The sequence below is a fragment of the Semicossyphus pulcher genome, unplaced genomic scaffold, assembly GCF_022749685.1.
Source record: "Semicossyphus pulcher isolate SPU_LCO1_2020_fin unplaced genomic scaffold, fSemPul1.0.p SCAF_9, whole genome shotgun sequence".
Lineage (NCBI taxonomy): Eukaryota > Metazoa > Chordata > Actinopteri > Labriformes > Labridae > Semicossyphus > Semicossyphus pulcher.
Genome location: NW_027211770.1, coordinates 23,245,452 through 23,267,432, shown reverse-complemented (window position 1 = coordinate 23,267,432; position 21,981 = coordinate 23,245,452). Strand labels below are relative to the sequence as shown.

The 21,981-nt window shown below is 39.6% G+C and overlaps 1 protein-coding gene across 4 annotated transcripts; it reads left to right on the top strand.

Annotated features, from left to right (window-relative positions):
- The first annotated feature begins 417 nt into the window (after window positions 1-417).
- inpp5b (inositol polyphosphate-5-phosphatase B) lies at window positions 418-21,814 on the top strand. 4 transcript variants are annotated; one of them, XM_069656628.1, is made up of 23 exons: window positions 418-603; window positions 1,623-1,703; window positions 2,049-2,146; window positions 2,303-2,332; window positions 2,437-2,547; window positions 3,795-3,938; window positions 8,609-8,699; window positions 10,664-10,834; window positions 12,644-12,745; window positions 13,052-13,166; window positions 14,814-14,930; window positions 16,090-16,277; window positions 16,478-16,589; window positions 16,678-16,787; window positions 17,858-17,993; window positions 18,129-18,239; window positions 18,491-18,656; window positions 18,919-19,154; window positions 19,301-19,408; window positions 20,194-20,278; window positions 20,695-20,822; window positions 20,908-21,019; window positions 21,376-21,814. In XM_069656628.1, exons 1-23 carry the CDS (start codon window positions 548-550, stop codon window positions 21,483-21,485), a joined length of 2,718 nt encoding a protein of 905 aa, XP_069512729.1. In that variant the 5' UTR covers window positions 418-547; the 3' UTR covers window positions 21,486-21,814. The 4 variants fall into 4 exon arrangements, with proteins under 4 accessions (XP_069512729.1, XP_069512726.1, XP_069512727.1 ...); XM_069656625.1 differs by lacking the exon at window positions 418-603 and having other exon boundaries at window positions 1,642-1,703; XM_069656626.1 differs by lacking the exons at window positions 418-603; window positions 1,623-1,703; window positions 2,049-2,146; window positions 2,303-2,332; window positions 2,437-2,547 and adding an exon at window positions 3,210-3,543 and having other exon boundaries at window positions 21,376-21,813.
- The last annotated feature ends 167 nt before the right edge of the window (window positions 21,815-21,981 follow it).

Sequence of the window (21,981 nt, the reverse complement as noted above, 5' to 3'; positions counted from 1 at the left end):
GTCTGTTCCAAATAAAAGTTTACTTAAATAGCAGAACTGAATCAAGAACGCAATAGACCACAATTGTTATCTGAATTAGCTGAATAAATACATGACAGTTGGCTTTCCCTTTTACAAAAGCCCACTTTAACCACTTGACCTAATAGCTAATCAAACATCCTCGAAAGCGTCGATAAAACTTGATGTAATTAGTAGGGATCCGGCTCTATTGTAGGACCTAATCCTCTTAAGATCACTGGCCTGAGTCCTAATCCAAACCAAACCGAGCTGATGATGACAGCCCAGCTGTGACGTCAGTCCGGCAGCACGCAGCGATTCTGAATCAGTGCGTGGCAGACTGGGTCGGGCCAGCAGCGCAGGAAGAAGAAAACATCTGGATCGAAAGGGAATAAAATGTCGGATTATACGGGTCTGCTGAAGCGTGTCTCCTGCTGCTGTACATTCGGCTTTCACCTGAGAGGGAAATAACTGCGCTGTACTCAAAACTCCTCCGGGTACTTTCGTGTGGGAACTGAAGTTGTCACATTAGTAACGAGCTGTCTTCGCCATGGATCAATCCGTGGCAATTCAAGAAACTTTGGAAGGGGAAGAAAACTGCATCATAGTATCCTTTAAACGGTTCATACGTTGGTTTATGATTTAAGAGCGATCCAAACCGAACCTGCTTCAAACTATGTTGAACTAACGCGACTGTTTTGACGAATATCAACGCCTCGAGAGAGGCCTGTATGATTTAGGCTCTGCCACATGGTTAATTACGCTATAAATATAGTATAACATCACTTGGGTTGTAATTTGAATCCAGCCAATCCATTTCCAGTACATGTATCAGCAGTAGTTTAGTCGGGTGTGACTTCCTAAAATTATGGTCAAACATGTGTAGGAAGACTTTTTATCCACAAGATGGCAACTTTGTTCCACCAGCTGCTGCTTTCTCGTTGAAGTAGTCTACAGAAGATCATTTAGCTAAAAATAACTATTCTTATTAATATACAAAAATACTGCAGTCCAAGTAAAAGTCCTGCATTAATAATTACTAATACGTTTATTATACTATTACTAATAAGTAATAATGATAATCAGGAAAATATGCCTGAAGCTTTTGCAAGTAAAAGTACCTTTTATGAAGAGTTATTGCACCTGTCACTCTTATTTAATCATATAATGTGCTATTTTTTATTAATCAAACAAGTAAAAAGCATTTGAACATTTCATGTGGTGGATTTAGAGCTAACCTTATTATACATACTGAAGTGATGAGTAGTTCAATCTATAAATGCATCATATTTTGTAAGCTGATGAAAAATTGATGTGTAAATAATTTATTGGTAAAGTTACCTCCGAGTTAGATACATTCAGTGGATTAACAATGCACAACACTTTCCTGTTAAATGTAGGGAAATTGGTATTAGCCTACATGGAAAATACAGAAGATGATACAGAAGTCAATCCTTAGTTACATGAGTCTACATGTTACAGGAAATGACAGAAAATGTTGCCCATTGTACCCAAAGCAATTGTTGAAATAAGAGTAAGGTTATATTTCCTGGTGAAAGATTAATGGTGCTTCTTAAGAAACACATGAACATTTTTCTACTATTTCCTTAACTTGATTGTAAACATGCTGTCCAATGTGATGTCCTATCTGAGGACACTGCAGAGAGCAGACTGCTGGGATTGGTGGAGTCTACAAAAGAGCATGCGTGAGTTTAATCAGTAGATACAAAAAAATAGTTTATATACTTATATTTAAATGTTGTAAGGAGAGTGAGTGGCAGAATTATCCAGGTCAACATCACAAACTGGCCTTGAAAATGACCACAGAGCTGCATCAGCCTGTGACACAGTAACCAAAATGACATGTGAACAGTAGTGTTTACTGCAGAGCTGCAAGACTTTTGTATAGGTTGTGTAATACTGCAAGTGTCTGTCAATTGTTACCAACCCTGCATGTACCTTATTGTGTAAAAATATGGTTGTTTCATACTGCTAGAAATCCATTTTCAAAAATTGTGTGATTTAAAATCTCCATCTTTTAATTTTTGCAGAATCTTTATTTACACCCATCGAAGGATGGCCATTACTGCTGATGACGTATCACTGGAGGACATTGTACCCATCTCCCTTGACTTTTCTGTTGTGGAGGGTGAGCTGCTTTTAAATGCCGTAGCTCAGTGCAAACAGAGTAAAATCCCAGATAATACTATGTTCTTAGAGTTAAATATAGTTTCTAGTGAAACAATGCCATGACAGTAACTCTCTGAAGTGCCTTCACACTCTTCTCATTCTGCTCTCTTTGTAGTTTCCTCACCAGAGGAGCTTGCGGTTGTGGGTAAGTTGCCCTCATTTCCATCAAAGCTCAGTCATAATGTGATTTCTAACTATTTCCACCTCATGACAGTGAACATACCATCCATGTCCTTTATCTGATTCTAGGTGGTGATACCAGAGTGAGAATAAGCTACCAGGAAGAGGAAATAGAGCTAAGACTTCCTTTTGGGTCTCACTCGCGGCTCTTCCTCAGTGAGGTCAACAGAGCGTGGAGTGGTAGGTCAGCCCTCAGAGACATGACACACTGCTGGCATTGCTTTTATTTAGGATTCTTGCAGCCTTGCAGAAAAAACTTTGAAAGTTTAGAAAGGGAAAAAGCTTTTTTGAAAATGAATGGGTTGCATTTAAGTGACATAACACTGGCAAATGTAACACTTTGGACACTACAATCAAACAGTGCAGCAGCACAAACATGGACCTGTACTTCTTACACACTTGTTTGGGTTCAGGAGGATATATCTTTAGATTTCTCTTTCTGAAACAAGTAGGACAGAACAAAGGTGTAAAGAACCACAAATAATCAACTCTAGCCATGTTTGAAGAAAACCTGCTTAGCCAGTCTTGTAGTTGCCTCAAGGTGACATTATGTTGCAAACCATAGCGAACTTTAATTCTTAACATTCTGCATTCCAGTACAGGAAAATGAATTTAAATACAGAAAAAAAAACACAAGTTCATTACACTCTAGGGGGTTGTGGTTTAAAAGTCAAATCCATTTCAGAACTTACAAACTGGTGGTGTCACTTTATCTGTCAATCACTGGCTGTACATGACGCATTGCTGCCAAAAGAGGGAGGGACGGAGCGAATGGGTGGAGTTTGGATGTGTTCTTTGAGTTTCTGTCTGTCACTGTTTACGCATGCATTTTAGAAGAGACAACGTGAAAACAGGTTAAAAAGGACGAGTAGCTCCTTCTTCAATATTTCTCCTGAGCTCTTTTTACTTTGTACATCTTGGTCTTCTGAATGGAGCTGGCCACTGAAAGGTTAAAGGACCGTCTGCTTTATTAGGAATGTGTCACTTTCGCCACTGGCTGTCTATTTTTCACAATGGAAATCTCACGTGAGCATGGATGACGACTGACATGTTTGTGCCATACGTTTTTTCTGTGGTACTCTGAGATGAGCCACAAATGCCTTTAACCAATGATGGAAAAATTAAAAGAAGGGGCACCAGCTGTTGTTAAAAGGAAGAGTGTGAAAAATGGTAAAGGTAAGCAGACAGATGTTAGATCACTTTAACACAATGAGGCATCTGTAACTTGTCACATTTAAAGCAGTGTAATACAGAGCGTAATGGTTGTATCACAAAGTAGGAGAACAGCCGGTCATTCAAAAAAGACCCCGAAGGAAGCCAGACTCATTAAGCTGTTACTTAATTTAGCGGGAATTGTAAGTTCACAAACTATTGCCATCATCCTGCTTATTCTAATTCTCTTGCTGTTTCTGTCCGTCTTTCTTCAGATGTTTGCAAGTCTCCCACACAGAAGCCCAAATTTGAATGGATCCACAAGTACCACAAAGCCACCAGAGGCCAGGGAGTTGTCAAACAAGCACTTACTCCCCTCGGCAACACAATCACCAAACTCAACCAGCACCGGAAAACAGGTCTGTCGTCTTATTTCTATTTGTACATCCAGCGTCTTTATGTCTAATAAGCATGACTCAATTGGAATAGTTTCCTGTGTGCATAGCAGAAGATGCTCTTCTTTATCTCTTTAGTGTTTGCTTTTTTTCTGGCTTGATAGCCTCGCACAGATAAAGTCAACTTCAAAGGATTTCATAATAAAACTGTGGTTATGCAAACACCACTTCCTTTGAACGCAACTTGCAAATGAGTTGTAACAATTTCCATTACAACTCTCAAGAGAGCCTTGTGGGAAAGGACAACAGTCACACAAAAGGACTTTTTCAGATCAAAGTGTGGCAGTAAGCCATGGCAGTGGGCTAGTATGCACAACAGTAGGTTGCAATTTTACTAAACAGAACAATCTTTGTTTACACTTAATTTTGTACAGCACCTTAAAAGATGCTTAACAGGTGCACAAAAATACAATTGCATAGAGCAAATATATAAAAGCACCGTCAAATAACTTAAATAATAGTCTATACAGGGTGGTTTTTAAATGATTTTTAGAAATAGAGCATACAGGTACAAACTAGGTACAAAGACACATTCTCCTTTGTTTTGAGCCTGGACTGAGGAACATTTTACAACATTTGGTTGCAAGGCCCTAGGAGCCTTGGTGGAGAATAAGGACTAGACAATCAACAACACACATAGGAGCCAAACAATGCTGGATTTTAAAAGTAGCATATAAATTAAGCGAAATATAGGCTGTGCACAGAGAAGGTATCAAGATCCTATGTGAAATAAAAGCCATACTGTGAAATTTATAATGTTGTATGCATTATATGTGTACATAAAGTTTGTGTAATTTCTCTTAGATGTTCATGGCCCATTTCACACAGATGTCATGCAGCATTATGTTTTTGTATGCTGGATAAGAGCCATGCTGTTTATGACAGGCATGTCATAAACTAGACATACAATGTAAAAAAGATATAAATGCGAAGAAAGACACAAAAATGAATTTTTTTTTAATACATATTATACCACAGTAATCATAGAAAATGAGTTTATATGGTTGTTTTATAGGCTATATTAGGCATTGCTTTTCCCCAAATTATATAAGGAAAAACTGATATTTAAGTTCTTATTTCCTCTTCAAGTCCACGAGCTTTATTTCCTTAATGAATACTGATGTGATGAAGCATTCCGGTTGCATATTCTGCATAGTTGTTTTTCTGCAGAAGGCAGGCGGTAGAGGAAGGTAAACTCCTCCTACTACAACGTTAGCATGGGCAGGTCTGAAACTGGACTGGACATTGCACTTCTGCACAGAATGCTTGGGAGCGGTGCAGGGAGATGTCTAGGGTGATGAAAGACTCTGGTATGAAAAATATTCTTACATTTGTTGATTTTTGAGGTGGTGAAAGGTAGCGCCGTTGCATCACTCTGTAGCATTCCGTCTAGCTGCCCTAAATAACCAGCTAGCTTCCAAGCTAGACTTAGCAAGTAGTATCTCCAAGAAGCTAACTTTAGCTTAATTAGCTTGAGGGTCAGGGTCAGTGTAAAAATAGTTTGTTTGAAATGTAATTGAAAAGTCGTATTTTAATGTTGTCGTTTGCTGCCTCAATATCAAGCTACTATTAGCCCACGTAGACGGTTGGTACACTTGTAACGGCTAATGCTGCGTTCCAGACAACTGGGAATCGAGAACTTCCCAGTAGAAATGTACGACTTTCGAACTGTGAAGTCTGTGAACGCAGCATTTTTCCGACCTCAGACAAGAAAAATTGCTATGGACCGCCATTCAAAGTCGGAGTTTCTACTTGTGAACTCGGGGCAGATTCATCTACCCCGACTTCACCATGGGAAGTCGGACATTTCTACTGGGAAGTCCTCGAGTTCCCAGTTGTCTGGAACGCAGCATTAGTCCTGGTTAAGCACTGCTCATCATGTTGGTAGAGGCTCGGAGGCTCTGTGACAGAAAATTACACACCTGTTGTGGTTGATGGCGCATCATCGTATTCTACTGTCACAGAACTGTAATTTCTAGGCTTTTTTTCACAGCGGACATATTTACTTCTAACAGGAGGAAAAGCACAGGTGTTAATAATACTTTTAACAATGGTTCGGTTCTGGTTCAGGTGTCTGAGAAAGCCATGAGAGGCAGTCAGCATGCACATAACTAGTACCATGAAATTGAAGCAGCTAAATGGAAGACAGCCATCATTAATGCTACTAGAAACACCTGCGATTTTACTACTGTGATATGCTAAAAAGTCTCATGTGAAAAAGGCCTATAGAGTCACTGCTTTGTCTTGCTATTTAGGCAACTTGTTGTTTTATTCTCTCTGTTTGCACACCAGAGATTTCTCTTGTGGCTTACCCTCGTAGCCTACTTAGCTTCAAATCAGTTATCTGTAAACTTTCCTCCGACCTTCTCCATGAGGTAAAGGGGCTTATGTGAGCTTTGCTTTCCGCTGTCAGAGAAGCCTCTCATTCATTCAATGCCTAATCAGTGTTTTATTAATGTAGATTTTATATCTAAAGTTTAAAATACAAATAACTCATACAAATGGTTCCTCTGCAGTTTATTACCTATAGTTTTATATCATGAGGGCAAGTTGAGCAATGTTGACCTTTGTGCAGAAGCAGTGGCTGTTTTAATTCTAGGGAGTCTGAGACTGAGGGACCTGAGAAGTACTCTGCATTTATGCTGACTTGAGATCAACCGCAGATAGAAAGCTATAGGCATGTGAAACTGCAGATAGTAAGACCTAATGCAACTTCCTCCGCTGTGGTTAAGTCAGTTAAGCTCATTAGCTGGCTAAGAAAACTAAAGTATGTGTTGGAATGTTAAATATGCCATGGTATAATAATGCACGCAGGACCCTCATGTGGTCAGGGCCTCTTTCAGGTGCTGGTTGCTAAAACAATTGCAGTATTGGTTAGGTTTAGTTAATAAGGCAGCAACATAAATGCATGATTAACAAGATCACAAGTATGTACATTTTAGTAGGCAACCTGCAATACTAACATTGTGTGAGTGTCTTCAGAAGGATGCATACAGCAGTAAATAGTCATTAGTTTATTCACCACAAGCTGGAGCTTTGATTGGTGCATTTAAATCTCAACATATGCTCAATTTTTTGTTTTCCTAGTTCACTTTACGTTTATGAAAATTGTATTATCGTGTTAGAATGTGTTTATTACTGTAGTTCTAATTTTTCATGATAGTGTCGTTCACTGAGAAAGGGGATACAAAACCTCATCTCCTCATTAAACTTGAGACAGTTTGACAGTTGAATGTGGGGTTTCCTTATTTGTGCAGTGCGCCTATGCACACACGTACAAAAGCATTTCACACTTTGCTGGCGGTTTCCTCAGTCAAACAAACTCTCTCAAATCTTCTTTTCCTTTTCCTGTCAATGCACACAACTGAGTTACTGGTTTTAAAATGAAATGTTAATTGATCCCTCCCGGAATTTATTATATGTGGTATATTTATTATATATGGTTGTTATACAATAGTTGATGTTGCTTAGTTAAAACTTTTCTTTGTTATTTTCTATTAGATGTCCAACATAAAAAAGACAGCATAAGCACATTTGACAATTTGACTAAAACCAAGTTACCAACTTATTTTTAAAATATTAGATTACAACATTTCCTTTGTTAAACAAAGATGCTGCAAAAATACTGATGTGCCAACAGTAGCGATAATGTTCATCATAAAAGCAACTTTTTTGTTTGATTGACTTGCTTGAGTGCTGCTTTAGCCTCAGCTGGGATTGGCAAAGCTTCATTTGTTTAATCCAGACTTCGTTTGAATTTAATTTCAACTGTTGACTCTTACAGGATGATGACTTCTCTGTTTTATTTCCTTACCTCTGTGACCTTGTTTTGAAATCGGTTATATAATCCTACAATTACTAGTACTGCTGATATCTATGTTTGTTAGTTGATGTCAATGTATCTGAGCCACTGCTTGATTGTGTTGAAATCTGCATACAGTTCAGAAATTGATTATGATTGCGCTAAGACAAGCTGAAATCATTTTGACAGCCCCTTATGGCATGTTGAATATAACTTTTGGGACATTAAACACTACTGTTGCTCAGGTGCACTCTCAATAATGTATCCTGATTCCTGCTATAACTTTGTAGAGTTTAATTTCCTGCTCTTAGAGTCCGGCTCTCCCTCTCAGAGGAGTCTGCTGTGTTGCCTGCCAAGCTGCAGGAGACAGGGGCCATGCTGTCTCATACTTCACACTTGCCCATTAAATCCAGCTACTTAGGATGCAATAACTGTAACCAACTGCAAAACACGGACTCAGTCAGTTGACCACAACGACTGAACTCTGATTTTGCACTTTTATGAGTGACTTTTATGTTACTGCTCTTGTTTGTTTTTTAATCTTGTCATAATTATTAGCCTTCATTTATTCTCAGTCACAGGTGATGAATGGGTTTGTTCAGGGCTGGGCTCAGTGAGCTATCCCAGGCTGTGAATACAGAGGGCAGATTTTCAGATGACCTCAAAGGGAAGATCTCTGTTGATATGATATTAATTTGTGATCCAAAGTGCAAGCAGCCTCGAGAGACATTGTTTTGAACTGTGCTGTAAGGCTGTCCTTTACCTTCATTCTCTGTGTTTATTATTAACACTTTATTACTCTTCCCTTTCTCTCCTGCTTTTCCCCAAACAGAGAAATCATCGGTCAAAAAGGGAAATTTAGACAAAGAGAAAGGCTCTAACAGCGTCGCACAGAAGTCCAAAGCAAATTCCAGCCCAGAGAGGTAAGGCCTGTTTATTCATTAAAATGTGGGACCTCTCAAAACCAAAACTCTCTACATGATCTTTTTACGTAGTGGCAAAAAAGGGTCAACGAAAAAAGTTCTGTTTACATTCAATGTATGAATGCATTTTGAATGCATTAATGTCCCCCAAAAGTATGCAAGTCAGGTTGTTTTGTTTTTTAAATCTCAGGGTTCCTGCGCAGTTTGGAAAAGTATTTGTATTTCCAGACTTAGCCCTATTCTGTTTTATAAAATATACAATTCATAATTTCTAAATATAAATTGATCATACACGCATTGCGTTTGGAGCAACAGCAAGCACAACCAAAATGTGTACTGTGTGGGAGAGCGCGGGCCAGAGCGAGCTTGATGTCTAAAGCAAGGCACTCCTGAACGGTGGACTGAAAGGCCGATATGGGGAATAGCAAGTTTTCCGAGTGCTGGCTTGAAAATCCGAAATATTAAGCCTGGTTGACTAAAGATTCCAAATTAGAAAAGAAAGCTAGATGCAAACTTCCAAAAAAGACAAACATGGAATAACATTGCACTGTTATAGCATTGCAGCTTGAGTAAAATGCTGTGCATTGAACTTGTCTGGGTTTGGTGTTAATTGATTTGTGTGAGCTAAGGTACCTACAGGTCCAATCTGCTGGCAATTATTTGGCAACGTAATAGCATACAAAGTCAGAATGTAACATACATGTTTGATTTTTAAACCATTTATTTTCATAAATATCTAGCTATTTGCTCTTCAATGTCAAATATGGTCTGAAAAATCTACAGAGAAGTCTGGAAATTTGAATCTGGAAAAGTATGGAATTTCGGAATGGTATATGTGTAGGAATCATGAAATCTGCATTGTTACATGTCTTTGCATGCACTCCAAAATCAAGTACTTTTTTCATTATATTACTGTACTCACCGCAGCTGGCGTTACATGGACTTTGCATGCAGTAAGCAGACAATTGGGACATACTAACTTTTATCCTCTTGCACATACATTTGTTGCAATCTGTAGCACGTATGCACGTGCCCTCACTGCAGCTCAGTCAATGTGACATCTGTGACAATGTTTACTTGCTATATATCTTCCTCTTTCGTTAATTTGTTGGTGCATTGTTATAGGTTGTTGTATGTTCATGCTTCCTTTAGATAAAAGAATGGTGTAAAACCGTCAGTTGAAATGTTCGAGTCATCTCCTGCATATTTGTCCAGGTGCATTTGAACAAACAAACAGAGTTGCACTCACTAAAACAGTGCTACCTAGGGTTTTCTGAAGGTCAACATCACACGGTTCCTTTTTGCATTACTTGAGTATAAAGTATTTTTTTTAGATTATGCTGAGTAAAGCCAGAAACACACTGCGTAGTTAGTGTGCAAGTATTATTGCAAAACAAAAGAAAAACAGAAGGTGACTTAACTTAAACAGGTTTATAACATGCGCTGTGTACATGTCTGGCAGCAGCGAGGTGATGAGTGTTTATTTATTTGAAATTCAAAATGTAAATATGTTCAGTTGTTTAACCCGGAAGCCACTTCTGTCACTCTTGGAATGAAGCCTATTCACTTACATGGAGTTTAGTTTCAGCTTATTCCTGGAAGATTACAGGCTCCAGCCATATTACATTTCTCCCTCTCCCCTCAGCCTCATTCCATATCGACGGCATGGAAATCGAGCTTCCCTGCTTAGCCGAGGTTTCTGTTGTCGCTGTGGTGATCTACTGTACATTAGGCTGAGTGTAATGTCTCTACGATCCCATAATTCTATTAATAAGGCTGAGTATCCCAAATGTGATCTGGCAACTCTACATAGGTACATGAAAAGAAAAATCAACCAAACGCACGCCCCTCTGATGACTTGTTCCCTCTGAAATCACACCAGCCTGACAAAATGACCCCGTTTCTATCTTGGTCTGTCTCCACTCCCCGACGCCTAACTGTTATTTCTCTCTCCTGGTGTTCAGTCAAGGCATCTCCAGTCGAGAGGACCGGGATGACCTGGTTCGCTCCTCTAGCCACACCCCGTCTAACAAAGCTCAAATACTGGCCATGCCGCAGTTCGGCCTGCGAGACAACCTCATCAGGTGTGAGCTGCTGAAGAATGAGGACCTCTACACTTACTTGGAGGATTTCAGGTAATTTTACTCAAATGTTTGTGTCGTTTTTCTGTTGTTTTTTTTATTGTGTTTGGCAGATTATTGCAGGCTTTTGGATTTAGAACAGGGGTGGCCAGCCCTGCAGCTGGGGGGCTACCTTCCTGCATGTTTTAGGTTTCTCCGCACTCTCACACACCTGATTTGAATGATCTGCTCGTTATCAACCAACTGAAGCGTCTCAGGGGATTGGTAACGAGCGAAACATTCGAATCAGGTCTGTTAAAGTGCGGAGAAACCTAAAGCATGCAGGAAGGTAGCTCTCCAGGAGCAGGGTTGGCCACCCCTGATTTAGAACAAGGCGATTTTGATACATTCATAGAAAAACTTCATATCAATAATGTGTGATATTTTGGGATTTTATAGCTAATATAAAGTAGTTTGATTTACAGTATTTGGCTGTTCATTTTGCTCATTCTGAAACAAAGTAAAACCTTTAAATTAAGAGGGCGATTCAGGCTGTTTTCCAGTATGCAGTCGTTTCAATCTGAACTTTGCTGGCCAGTTCAGAAGCCAAAACTTAGTTTGAAAGACATGTTGTGCAGGAGACGTGTGTGAGGCCGCAGTGTGACTGTGAACACGGTTTGGTTCATTGAAGTGTTATGTAAAAAAGAATGAGTCAACATCTGTGGGTTTGTATTTCTCTTTGCTAAATTAAGCACTACTGTCTCAGACGATGTCGAGAAATGCGTCTGCCTAGTCCATTAGGATGGTTTATCTCAGCTCTTCAGCTCATTTCTTATTAATGTAAAAACTTGATGTCCCTGTATCGGCCTAGACATTGTTATTAAGGGCTTTAGTTTCTATCAGAGGGTTGAAAAATTATCATCTGCGGATGTTAACAACGCTGCCTCCTGCTGGTAGATCAGTGCCTTGATAAATATATAATGTAGAAAAGAAGAAAAAGGTCGATGAACTAGAGCAACAAGCAAACATAGCAACGCTAAAAACGACAGGAATATAAAGAATCCCTTTCTGGCGCTTAAGAGGTCTTGTTTTTATAGTTTAATCTCAATTACATTCATGTGTGGAATTTGCTCATTGCTACTGATTTCCCTTTGGTTGCATTGTGCATCGCCTGCTTTCATCTCATATTAGAGTTGATGCTGAGAATGTGCAGAATATCCCTGCTGACCTGCAGATTAAGAAAAAACGCTCAGGAAAGCAGCACTCCGAGGTTTCTTTTTTTGTACGACAGCTTCTGCATCTTTTTGTGAGGGCAGGGCTGTTTGCGAGAAAGTCAGCACAAACTGAAGAGCTCTGCTGTTTCCTGTGCAGAGCAGCAGCTGCCTGAAGGTCAGAGAAGAGGGCTTCTGCTGATTGTGTATTTGAAAGAATTAATCTCAATGGTCCTCTTATCATTTTGTACAATTTTGTCCTCATTCACCAAAGTTAGCTTTCAGTGGGGTTGCTCAGCGGTCAGCTAATAACCATTTTATATTCTTTACTGTCTCTTGGCACTATAGAGCTCTTAAAAGCAGCAGTTGTGACATACTGGCTCATTAGATTAATAGGAACATTGCCAAAAAAGAGCAGTTCAAGTGCTCATTCAACCTACATGAAGTACCTTTTGTAGATATGAGCTGAACACTGTGAAACAGCAGGGCATCATTCAGAGATTCAGGTCATTGTTACACTATTTTAGTCCGCCTCGGTGTGAACTGGAAAACCTAAAATAGGCAGGTTTTGCTAGAGACTACTGTCAGCTGGATAAACTCAAAATAGTAACCACTATGGCTCTGTATCCATCCCCTCTATGCCCACTCCTCATCTCTCCCCGTTCTGTTTCAGCGTTTTTCTCGGCACATACAATGTGAATGGACAGACGCCGAAGGAAAGCCTCTCTCCTTGGCTGAGCTGCACTCTCAACCCTCCTGACATCTACTGCGTGGGGTAAATCATATTCTCCTTGCAAAAGAGCAACCTTTCAACACTCAGCCGAATCACATTACACTGAAAAACGTATACTACTCAAACCTTTGACTTTTGTATGCAGCATTGATCCCTTTTTTTTAAGTAGGAGAACAAACCCACCCACAGATTCAGCTGTACGAGTTCTCTCATCCTACCTACACTTTAGTTTGCTACTTTGTTGTTGAGGCGTAAAAAAGTTTTGAGAGTACCATAAAAGTACTGAGCTAAGGTCGAACATGTGAGTTAAACTCTTAAGTACATTTTAACGTCTGTTCTTTGTGATAGTTTTCAGGAGCTTGACCTCAGCAAAGAGGCTTTCTTCTTCCATGACACCCCAAAAGAGCTGGAGTGGACGAAGGCTGTGTCCGAGGCCTTGCATCCAGACGCCAAGTATGCCTTAGTAAGGAAATCTTTTTTTCTTTTTTAACATAGCTCATAACCATAACCATCAATAAGTTGCTAAATTTTGCAGGAAAATGAAAAGGACATTGCTTACATTGGGCTTCAAACTAACTACACTACTGTCTTACAATTTCAAAGTCGCCTAACTAAGCTACCAACATGCTACCCCTTTCCCACCAAAATTAGCGTATTAACCCAGGTTTTTCAGACCCGGGAAGAGCTGCTTATAGATGCCGATCGTCTCTGTTCCCATTGCCAGTGAAGTATACTCTTGTCGGTCTCTTTTCTGCTGCATCACCTTCTGACTTCACAAATGCGCCGGTCACAGGGTTAGTAAACAGTGACGATGTTATGTCCGTTAGGTCTTTATTATAATTATTACATATTCAGTCTGTTTATCAAACTCAGCGCAGACAAATTTGGAACGATGTTCGAGCGCTGCTCGGATGGAGACGGGCGGAATTTGTTGCTGAGATGACAAGGAGGTGCCGAAGTTACTGACTGAGCATAGCATGGCGCTGGAAAGGGGGCGGAGATTAGCGTGTCGACACAGGTTTTGTGTTGTATTCACAAAAACATTTTTGTCATGAACAAAACTTCATGAATATTCAGTGTTTTGTGTAACAGAGACCAGACATTTATCTAAAACCCTAGTCAAAAAATCCCATTAGCTTCAACATGAAGGAACCAGAAGTACAAAAAGTCTAAGTCATCTTTTGATTTCAAGACTTATTCCTGCAGCACTCTATAATCTGTCTGGTGAACTTGTGGAGCTGTTGTTAAAATGCAGGCTGGTATCATATTTTTATTTCTATTATATATGAATATGTTGGCAGTGGCAGATGCCTCAGGCGGTTTCTCCCTGTTATCTGTAGTAATTGACTACTTACACCTACACCACCTCATTGCATGGATAATTACACAGGATAATCTTATGGAAAGGTCACGATAACCCCGCATATTTCAGAAGCGTCAGGGGCCTTATATTTTCATGTCTTTCTCTTGTTCTTCCTCTTATGAGCTTTCATCTACTTCACTTTTTTGTGCTGACTGCAGCTTCGTAGCTTCCTCTTTTCTCGGCCGGGCTGTTTTCCTTTTAGTCTTCTTAAGGATAAGAAGATATCTGTCATTCAAGGAGCCCGTATTAAGATGTGTCATTTCCTCATCCGCCGTCGCTGCTGACTAAAGCACACTTGGCTGATCTGTAACTGACACTGTATAGCTCAGCAAGCTGAAGAATGTTTTCTTCTTCACATTTGAATGTTGGTTTATGTCGGATTGACAGAGAAGCTTATGAGACTATTTTGCTTCCTCCTGTCAACAACAGCTTCGTATTCTGGGATGTACTTTTCTATTTCTGTTCTCTTTAAAATATGACGGATAGACGTGTTAAACTTGTATTTTAAGCTGATATTTTTATTGTTTATACTTGAGCACTTATGGTTGAAAAAACAGTCAAGATGCTGATATAAGCAGCAAAGCACCTTTGAGCCTGCTTCATGTGGCGACAGGGTTACTCGTACAACACCGACCACACATTAATTACAATATGCGGCACATTTGCATGTCAATTACCATTCTGTGAGTTGTTGTGCATCTTCTTGCCTCCCTGTAAAGACATGAATCCAATCGTCCTCTGTTACAGGTGAAGTTGGTGCGGCTGGTGGGCATCATGCTCATCTTCTATGTGAAGAAGGAGCATGCAGAGTTTATTTCTGATGTGGAGGCTGAGACTGTGGGCACTGGCATCATGGGAAGGATGGTAAGTACTGATTCCACGTCTCGTTACATCATGCACAGGTCCTGTGCACATAAGATGTTATGTTGAAACCATACTCAGCTGTTGAAAGTAGGGTTTTTCCTTGTGTTACAAATTAGAATATGACATGTTCAGTGTAAAACATCCTGTAAATGTGTAGCTGTCTTACACAGCAACAGTATGAACACCTATGGTATGATGGTATAAGGCTCTATGGTCTAAGACTGCCAGCCATTGGCGATGGACAACAGCATTGCTGATCAAACCTCAAACCTAGTTGAGAGGAGCAGGTACACACGGGAGAAAGTGTCACATGTCCACGTCTTTTTCCTCTTTTTGATCACGCACCAACGCATAAATGTTAAACTACTTCCCTCCTGTGATGTTTTAATGAAATGTTTTTAATGCTTGCAAAGTAAAAAATGCCTGACAGGCATTGGGAGCAAAAAAAGAAAAGTAAATACATTTTTAAAGACTCTGCTTTTTGCTTTTGTCGATAGCATTTCTTTGACCCCACATTAAAGGACTTCCATTGCCAAAACAAAATAAATAAATCGTGACACATAAGCAGGAAGCATAGACCTTGTGTCAGCAGTAACTTTACACATCAACATTTGATGATCAACGCAAACATGAAATGAAAACATTTGGGCTCCAATGATGACAGTGTTCTTTCAATGATTTCACAGCTGCAGGGAAAACAGCCTTAATTCAGACTATAACATGCACAAAGATGTTGATGTCCTGATAAAAATTCAAAGTCTCTCCTTGTTCCTCCGTTACTTTAGAGCTCATTCATCCATGAAGCACTACTTCCAGAAACTCCAACTTTATTTCCAGTGCACTGTAGCAGAATAAATTATTCCTGTCTCGTTTGTGGCCTCGCTTACTTAGCAGTCCCTGCAGTGCAGAGCAGATGGCTGGCTGGTGACCAGTGGGGGCCTTTGTAAGGTTGCTCCATCCTTTTCCTGCTCTAAAGAGAGACTGGTTTATAATCCACACCAACAACCATCTTAAAAACACGCCGAGGACCAAAGTGTTTGCATAATTTCGGCTTACTGTCATAAAAAGGAGCAGAAAAGGAAGGACTTTCAGTTATGCCACTTACATTATCCTGACTTCTGTCGCTCTCTCTCTCTTTCAATCACTCACTGAATCGCAGGGAAACAAGGGGGCCGTGGCAATCCGTTTTCGCTTCCACAACTCTGATATCTGCGTGGTCAACTCTCACCTAGCTGCCCACATTGAAGAATACGAGAGGCGTAATCAAGACTACAAGGACATTTGCAGTCGTCTGCAGTTTCGCCAGCTTGACCCCAACCAGCCTCCACTCACGATCATGAAGCACGAGTATGAAACCTCTTAAATATCATCGTGTTACAGTGTCATCATCATCATATGTTGAGAATTAGTGGGCTATGTTGTAGCTGAAAAAGATATAGCTAATTGTTATTCGATTTCCAACTGTGACAATTATTTTCCTCATTTTCATATTAATAATCAAGTTGTCTAAATGTTTCTTCCTCTGTTTCTCTTTCTTCCTTCCCCAGTGTGATTTTGTGGATCGGGGACCTCAACTACAGGATCAGTGACCTTGAGGTCGATAATGTGAAGGAGCTAATTAGCAAGAAGGACTTTGAAACACTGCACAGTTATGATCAGGTAATATTCATCTTTTGTACTTTTTAAATAGGCTCTACTCATGATTTATGTTTCTGAGTGATGCTTATCAGCTGCATTTGATCCTCAGCTCAAGCGGCAGATCGATGAGGAGGCTGTGTTTGTCGGCTTTGTGGAGGGAGACATTGGTTTCCAGCCCACCTACAAATATGACACTGGCTCTGACATGTGGGATACAAGGTAACTTTATCACAGGACAGCTTGACTGTGACTATTAGAATGGAACATTATTAGTTTGGAGTCAATCTCGGAATCCGATATAGCCTCTGGGGACAACAGTGAACATGTCGGGCGTGTAGCCAGCGGTTAGCGATAAACGTCTTCCAGTCAAGACTTCCTTTTCCGCGCGCTGCATTGTTTACAGAAAAAGAACTTGTGTTTCACTTTAATTAACGGGTCTCACCTTTGCCGAAATTTCAACATCATGATGCAGATTTGTAAGAAGTAAAAATGAAGCTTTGTCAGGTCTGTCCTCAAGAGGAGAAGAAAACAACTTTTAAAATGCTCATTTGCTGAACGGAGGTTGTGTCGATCATTTCTGATGCATTCGAGGAAGTCGGGAAATCTAAACGCTGAACGGCTTTCGTGACACAGTGTCAAGAGAATTTATCTCAAGTTGAATTTTAGATCTAGAGCAGATTGTTAGCTGTTAGCATGCAGAGAGCCGCTGATGGGAGCCGGGATGTCATTACGGCAGATTATGTTCCACCTGCTTTCGCTCTCCACACAGACTGTTTTTCCTGCATACGCTGCAGCCTGTTGATACATGATTGGTCAATATTACTCAGAATACAAGCGTGCTTCAAACAGAAACCAGAACACTTGCCGTCCCTAAAATCCACGTCCCTGCCTACAGATTCTACATTTCTATGTAGAATCTGTAAAAAGAGATGAGTTTGGAGTTTATCTTCAATGATAGGATTATGTTCATAGTCCAAGTAAGGATGGTTTAAGAAAAGAAAACTACACCTGCTGTTATGGTATTTCTGCAACACACATAGAGCAAATCAAACTCATCCAAGAAATGTTTGCCCTTTGAGACACTTCACTCCTTCACCGCACTTAACACCTCTCTCCTTTTTTGGGCTTTTGTTTAATAAATAATTATACCTCATAGTTAACATGGCCCTAAAACGCAGGAGCACTGTTGTTTGTATGAGAGGGGAAATTTATGCCCTATGTCTGTTTAATGCTTTGTAGAGTAAAAGTCAACATACTTAAAAAAATTACAACTGTTCTTCTGCTTTTAGTGAAAAGTGCCGCGTGCCTGCGTGGTGTGACCGTATCCTGTGGAGAGGGAAGAACATGAAGCAGCAGCATTATCAGAGTCACATGGCTCTCAAGACCAGTGACCACAAACCAGTCAGTTCCGTGCTGGTCACAGGGGTAAACAGTTCAGCCTTCTAACTCATCTTATCCTATTTTGTAAAGATTCAGTGGTCCTTCTTTTGAAACGGGCATAACATTTATTGAGCACAGATGTCTGTGCTGCTTTGACATATATCTTGTCTATTCCTACAGATCAAGAGAGTAAACGCTGATGACTATAAGAAGACATTTGAAGAGATTGTTCGCAATATAGACAAAATGGAGAATGAGTGTATTCCATCTGTAACCTTGTCAAAGCAAGAGGTAAAGTTTCCTATCAGATTTAGTCCCATTATATTGTAATTTGAGCTGAAACGTCTCTCTGTCAAACATTGTGCAATAAATAGTCCTCTCATAATGTTCCTTTGATGAATTCAGTAAGTAAACCGCCACTAATGAAGCCGCGTATCGATCTTGGCTTGTGAGCCTAATGCAGATCTTTTAAGGATACATTTACATGAAACAGAGGAGAGTTTTCTTCATCCAGCCTCATGAAACCTTCCCTCTTCTTTCAGTTCCACTTTAAGGATGTGAAATACATGCAGCACCAGGCAGAGACATTAAGCCTCTTCAACGATGGGCAGGTCCCGTGTCAGTTTGAGTTTATCCAGAAGCCGAATGAGCCAGCGTACTGCAAGCCTTGGCTCACAGCCAACCCTCCCAAAGGCTTTATCGCTCAGGGTGAGTAGCACAAACAGTTACACTTTCTTTCAGGAATAAGAGATTAAGTAGAAAGAAATATACCAAAAGAGCTGTACGGCAAGATCTCTTTGATGAAATTTCATCACAGATTGAGGCTGTCGTGGTGCTTTAAATTGGCAAACAGTTAGTCAGTAGTGACCCTGGTACAACTTAATAACTCCCTAGGGCTGTAGGCATCACTTCCTGAACTATGACATTTCAGCAACCTCCTTAATATGTCTGTGCAACTCTCTACATCCAGGTGGTTCTGTGGACATTGAGCTTGAGGTTTTTGTGAACCGCTCAACAGCACCTGAACTTAACTCTGGCAAAGAGCAGATAGAAGACATCCTGGTGCTCCACCTGGAGCGCGGCAAAGACTACTTCATCTCTTTAGCAGGAAACTACCTGCCCAGCTGCTATGGCACATCCATTCGTTCACTGTGTCAGCTAAGGGAACCCATCCAGGACATGCCGCCAGAGACCCTCCGTGAACTGGTAAGTGCTCAACTGTGCAGAGCAGCGTCCTAGAAATATTTCTTCTCCATTAAGGGTTGTCTCAAAGGCCACAGCAGAGAAGTATTTTTCTTTTTCAGAGTCCAGTTTGACTGTGTCTTTACTCTTTTTTTTTTTTTCAATATCAGGCGGACATGTCTGGAGATGAGAATGCAACAAAAACTGAAAAGCCTCTTGACATTCCTAAAGAACTCTGGATGATGGTGGATCACTTGTTCCGCAATGCAATCAAACAGGTCAGGAAATGTGTGCTGAAAGTTCTCTTTTGGTGTTATTGTGAAATATATTTAGTACTTTTTAATTTCTTGTTGTCAGGTTTATATTTTATTATTATTTAGAACTTTTTAATATTTCTTAAAGCACAAATGAATAAAGTTGCAGCATGCTGCAGGAGCTATATAAAATACAAAGATTTATGAATCAGTAGCTTTGACTAACAGCCAAATAACTCCGTGGAGCTTTGTAAAGACTTGAAAATATTTATTTTTAAAAGCCTTGATTCAGGTAGTTCAAACACAAGATTGTGCTTTTAATATTAATTGAGTCCCTTGCAGCTCGACTATGGCTGAAACGATAAGAGCATTTTCTTAAGCCTAAGTGAACCTGTTTACGATTTAACTCCTTGGCTTAATAAATGTGCTTTTTGAGACCAACACGATTTAAACGTACTGTAAACAGTTTGAACCAGAGTGAAATATATACTAAGACCTCCACATGATCTACTAAAGCAAACAAGACCAGGAAGATTGACTACATGTACAGTATATAGTTCTTTTAATGTCTGTCACTACTCCCACTGGGTTGGTGTCTGAAGAAGTGATTTACAGCGACCGCCGAAAGAGCCTTTGTTTACATTTTCCTAGACAGTTTTACAGTAAGTGGTGCATAAGACATTTAAAAGAAAGAAGGATGAGATGTGAGGATTTAAAGGAGATGAGACGTACCACTTTGTCCACAGGGACTGCCAAAATCAACACAAAATGAAAAATATGCTTTAATATCCACTGTTCTCTATTTGCAGGAAGACATATTTCAGCAACCTGGGCTCCGCAGTGAATTTGCAGAAATAAGGGATTGCCTTGACACTGGCATGCCAGATTCTCTCCGTATCCTTCATTACATTGGTATAACCATCAGTGGGGCAACAAATGTGTCAGTGTGATCATTACATAATTTCTGCTGTTTTTACATTGTTCTCTGTTGGTTTAAAATGAAACAATGATGGAGGGCAAAGAGTGGGCATTCAATCAGAGAGGAAACTGTCACATTGAAGCTGACGGTTAGCACTTTGTCCTCATAGTCATTGTTTCATTTCAGATATAAATTGCTGGAATACTAAGGAAGGTCGTAACTTTCCAATCCCTGCAATGTATTTATCAAACCTGCTTGTCTGGTGGTTAGCTTCCCCTTTTAAATGTATCCCTGAATGTAACTATGTACTTTCATCTTATTATGCACCCTCTACATTTAAAACATGCAGATTCTTCTCAACAATTATGTCCTTGACTCTGTTGACCTGCAGCGGGCAGTAACCACTCAGTGGCAGAGGCATTGCTTCTCTTTCTAGATGCCCTCCCAGAGCCTGTTGTTCCCCTCTCCTTTTACCAGCAGTGCCTAGAAAGCTGTTCGATTGCCAGTCAGTGTGAGAAAGTGAGTGAAACAGCCCACAGTTAATAGCTGATCACTATTAATATAAAAGTTTTTTTGATATAATGATAATTTATTTCGTCTGTAGGTTATTTCCATGCTACCTCAGTGCCATCAAAACGTGTTCAACTATTTAGCTGCCTTTCTCCGTGAGCTGTTGAAGAATTCTGCCAGCAATCGATTAGATGTCAACATCTTGGGTAAGAAAACAGCGTGTTATGAGTTGTTGCTTTGTGCTTTTGTCAGCATGTTGAGTAAGTGATGAGAAACGAATGAATAAAGCAGTAAAAAATGAAAATGAATGAATATCCTGTTTATTGTGCTGTTCTTTTTCTGAACCAAGGACACTTTTAACTTTTCAATACCCTGTGTAAAACGGGCAGTTTCTGTAAAAGACAGTGTATGCATATGCTACATAAAACATGAATAAATTTTTTTATCTAATCTATTTTTTTTTTTTTGAAAAATGTAAAATAATGCTTATAAATATATTACAACTAAGAAGAACCCTTTTATCGTACTGTTTATATGATACGTTTATTTTCTCTCTGCATAGCCACCATTTTTGCCTCCTTGCTCCTGAGGTCACCTACAAAGCAGGATCTTCCAGAAAAGAGGAAGACTCAGGAGTTCTTTCAGCACTTCCTGACCCAAGGCTCCTCCTAGATGGAGTGCTTCTCCCACTTTTCCTTCATGCTGAAGCTGAACACTACAAATTGTGCAGTCCAGTATTTGAAATAAACTGTTATGATTTCATATATTCATAGATGGCTCTTTGTATAGATATAGAATATAATTATTGTAAGGGACAATTCTTATCTGATATTTGTTTCAGAGAAATGTTTGTGATCTGTTGATGCACAGAATTTATTGTATATCATTGAGCATCCGTAGAGTTCTAACAAGTTTTTAATGTATGTATATTTTATTTAAGAAAAAAAAAAATTTGTACATTAATGTTTCTGATCTCAACAGCATATTGTTTTTATATATAAAACTGTTGGAAAAAAACCTGTGTTTCATTGTTTTTTATATCAAATTTTATATTACTCAATATCCTTTCATACATACATCTTATTAAAACACATTTGCTAAATAAATAGTCAGAAGTGAGATCTTTGGAAACTGAGACTTTGAGGTTTCATTTAGCATAACAATGATG

Bases quoted from the DNA above. Each gene is read 5' to 3' on its own strand.
- inpp5b (XM_069656628.1), top strand. From the start codon at position 548: ATGGATCAATCCGTGGCAATTCAAGAAACTTTGGAAGGGGAAGAAAAC. The intron at 17,994-18,128 runs GTAAACAGTTCA...CTATTCCTACAG, and splicing joins GTTCCGTGCTGGTCACAGGG to ATCAAGAGAGTAAACGCTGA. The intron at 20,279-20,694 runs GTATCCTTCATT...GTTGACCTGCAG, and splicing joins TGGCATGCCAGATTCTCTCC to CGGGCAGTAACCACTCAGTG.